We start from the raw sequence: 3,836 nt of genomic DNA on the forward strand, positions 1-3,836 counted from the left end.
GACACAACAAGTAATGCTTAGGAACTAATTTCCCAAATTATAATCCACTATTATAGAAACAAGCTATGATACCAAATGTTGAGTAGTGAAGGTGAGGAATGAGAAAAATGAAGATAAGTGATCAAAATCATAGGAAACAAGTGTCGTTGCATTTAAGCTCATGAGCAGCAGCAGAATTAGCAACAATAGTAGTAGTAGTAGTACAGTAGTAGTACTAGAGATAACTAAAAAAGTAAAAAGGTGTCAAGTAGATTTTCCTTTAAACATTGGCTTTGTAATTTTCAAAATGTATATTAGTCTCAATCTGCACAAAATATTCACTCCAACAAATATAATAGACAATGCAGTTTTTCCAAATAGACACAAGAACCCACATTATGTAAGATAGGATTAATTGGCACTTTGTAGCGCTCTTGTTTTGGTGTCGGTTTTGGTTGTGCCCAAGCCCCTTACAAAATCTTTGCCACCTCAAGGCACATGTAGTGTTTGAGGGGGATTGTATTCTATTTAAGTTAATCTAAATTCTCTCAACTTGAGTATGGCCAAAGAAAAAAAGAAGGATTGTCACTTAGTACCATTCCACTACAATTATAGCTCAAAGGTCTTCAAAGGATTATTAATTGAGGAAAGTCCTGAAGTAGAGGGAATAAAACTTGGAGTGACTGTACTCTAGTTTATCTGCGGAAATTATGGTGCCAATAATATCACATAACAGCAATTTTTTCCCAATTTGTGTTGGGACAGATTTTAGATATGTGCCAAATTTTAGCATTTAGTCATGTACTGTCAGAATCCTTCCACATTTGTTCATATCTAATTTCTGACTATGAGGCCTTGCAGAATGCAAAACTTATGCTCTTCAAGAGTAGGAGCATTGGAGGTGCATGTGCTTATGTTCCCCACCTTCCAAAAATCACTTATAGTGCGTGCATTTCAGAAAATCCCTCTGCACACACACAAACACAGACACAGACACACTTACTTCACCATGAGCTACTGTATCTCAACCTGATAGTTCTGTCAAAACTTGAACTCTGTTTGCATGCTGGCACTATGGATGCATGTATTGGAGACCGGGTGTTCCAGAATAACGATCAAAATACGCCTTTGATGTTGATGCAGTTGATGAAGACTCATGAGTGGGCATTGGCATCGATGATTGCTGTTGTTTTGAAGGCGAAGAATTGGATGATTGTCTTGAAGACGAAATGCTTCGGTTTCCGACGTTGGAATGAGAAGCCTCACGTCCATTCATTGCAATATCCCTTTGCTCATAATGTCTGTGAGATGGGTTTGGCGGCGATAGTGAATGGGAGAAAGGAGGTCGTCCTGATGAAGAGGTGGACTCATAAGCACCATTTCCCTTGGAGTAACTCTGATCAGTTGCATGACTGCCAATGCTGGATGTATTGGTTTGTTGGCCTAATGAAGAGGGCCCCGCTCCAGATGTGAAGGAATTGAAGTTAAGGAGGGCTTGTTGTTGCATATTATCGAATTCCTTTCCATATGCGGCGGGATGTAATTGAGGTTGTTGAGCAAAACTTTGCTGTGCATTATGGGCATATCGCAAAGCTTGAACTTGCGGCAGATACGACTTCAGTGAAGACGAAGAGGGATAATATTGGGCCTGGCCAAGATTTATATTGTAAGGATATCCTCTTTGTGGACTTTGTGGTGGAGCATTCTGAGGGGGGGATGTGCCAAGACCTGGGATGACTGATGCTGCATATTGTGGCGATGATTGGCCAGGAAAGGTTTGATGCGAATAATTAAGTGCTTGCTGCACTGCAGGCTGTTGCAGAAAAGGCTGAGGTGATGGTGCGCGAGATCCATTGTAAGAAGGGGAGATAAAGGGTGATTCTTGAAGAGGCAGTTGCTGTACTACAGTCGGTGACTGTTGTTGCACAAATGGAGCTTGTTGCTGCTGCACATTTGTCGACATTTTTGGCGGTGATGCACATTGCGCATCATCAGATACTGAACCTTTTGGCCGCACCTTAGATGCATGCAAAGGAGAGCTTCTCTGCATTGCATCCCTCACATCACTAGTTTTCTCTTGATGAGAGACCCTCATCAACTTGGCCTCTTGTTGCTTAAGGTCATTTGTCGTCGCTGGCTGACTGCGCTTGTGAGCATTTAAATGGCTAGTAGGGGAAGCACCCCTGCCACTCTGTAGTATCTGAGTGTTATCTCTACCATGAGGTCGCGAAGTCGGACTGCGATCGCGAGGACTATGAGGACTCTGTGATTGTGAAGGCTTTATATATGCCGAAGTTGGTAGTGATGGAGGAGGAGATCGGCTGGGTAGAACTGTATGCAAAAAAGCCTTTCTTTGTTGTTCTTTACTAAACACCTCATATGGAGATGGGCTTGCTACATGTTTGTGTTGTGGAGATGAATGCCCCTGATATTGCATACAATGCGGGATTGCCTTCTCATGATGTCGCAGACGTGGAGACATCTGGGGAGAGCCCTGCCCCAGATGTCGTTGATGGGGAGACACCATATCCTGATGCGGTCCAGCTGCAGATGTATGCCTAGGTGAAGCAGGCAGATGTGCGGACCGCTGTGGATGTTGAGAAATTGGCCCCAGACTTGTTTGACTGGGCGCTGAGACCTGTCCCTCGCCATGTAGAAAGGTCTGCCCTGCGTGTACTCGAGGTGAAGATGCATGACCCAGATGATGCTGTCCATTTGAAGATGCATGTGAAGATGCATCCCAATGAGGAGAAGCCTTCCCCTGAATCTGTCGACGAGATGTATGCACATGTGAAATTACATTCTGTGGGATTGGTGATACAGGAGACGCGACATATAATAACTGGTTCTGCGGAGATGCCTGCCGTGACTGCTGTTGTAGACTAGACAGTAATGTATGCACATTTGGCGTATGGTGTTGTGCCGGTGTCGTCAACGTATAAGAAGTTGTGTATTGAGGCGAAGCCGCCTGCCCCTGATGTAGTTGTCTCTGTGAAGATATTGGATGTGTATAAGATACATGCTCTGAGTCTGGTGAATCAGATGCATATGTAGGAGATGGAGATCGCATGCTTTCACCATGATCAGACAAAACCGTCCTTTGATAGTCTGCATGTGGAGAGTGCATAGCGGGGAGCCTCTTACGACGATGATGTCCATGCGAATGGGGCCTGCGCCGGGAGCGAACTCGGGCCGCCTTGTGCTGTCTGCGGGGAGGAGCACCAAGATGCAAAGGGGGGATGCGGGAGCGGACCCGTGGCCGTCGAGGTTTTGATAGAGATCTCATGTGGGGAAGAGCACCATTAACGCGAGAATGAGGAGCAGCGTCCTGAGTTGAATATTGATTGACAGAGAGGGAGGCGGCCTGCTGCTGCAAGCGTGAGCGTGCAGCTCGAGTGAGAGAGCGGGTTATCGGACGATGGGCTATTTGCGGGGCCTGTTGTCGACGCCATGCAATCTGTGTGCTTAGATCTACTGCAGAGGGCGGTGCCTGCATGATGCTATTGTGTGTGTGTGTGTGTGTGTGCGCGAGAGAGAGAGAGAGAGAGAGAGAGAGAGAGAGAGAGCGTGCCCGTTCACGCTACAAAACTCCTTCAGCTTTGCCAATACAATAATTGTGAGCGGTTTTGGAGCATTTGTATTAGCTATGGTCACGCGAGGCTTAGTTTGCCGTAAGCAAGACAGACCACCCATAACCTTTACCACATAGCTAATAAGATCAATTTTTTGAAACCATACATTATCAACAATAGTTTTAGGCTGAGAGGATTCATTAGGAGCCAATGTCTCCATGGTTAAATCGACAACCAACTCTGGCTTATTCTGAACCTCAAATGTGGGTGCTATTCTGAACCTCA

At 45.3% G+C, this 3,836-nt stretch overlaps 1 protein-coding gene across 1 annotated transcript; it reads right to left on the minus strand.

The window, feature by feature from the left end:
* Positions 1 to 236: 236 nt before the first annotated feature.
* LOC147455629 (uncharacterized) lies at positions 237 to 3,501 on the minus strand. The gene has a single exon (XM_086515294.1). It carries the CDS (start codon positions 3,473 to 3,475, stop codon positions 1,052 to 1,054), a length of 2,424 nt encoding a protein of 807 aa, XP_086371420.1. The 5' UTR covers positions 3,476 to 3,501; the 3' UTR covers positions 237 to 1,051.
* Between the last annotated feature and the right edge of the window lie 335 nt (positions 3,502 to 3,836).

The sequence above is a fragment of the Adiantum capillus-veneris genome, chromosome 6, assembly GCF_014529385.1.
Source record: "Adiantum capillus-veneris isolate H3 chromosome 6, ASM1452938v2, whole genome shotgun sequence".
Classification (NCBI taxonomy): Eukaryota; Viridiplantae; Streptophyta; class Polypodiopsida; order Polypodiales; family Pteridaceae; genus Adiantum; species Adiantum capillus-veneris.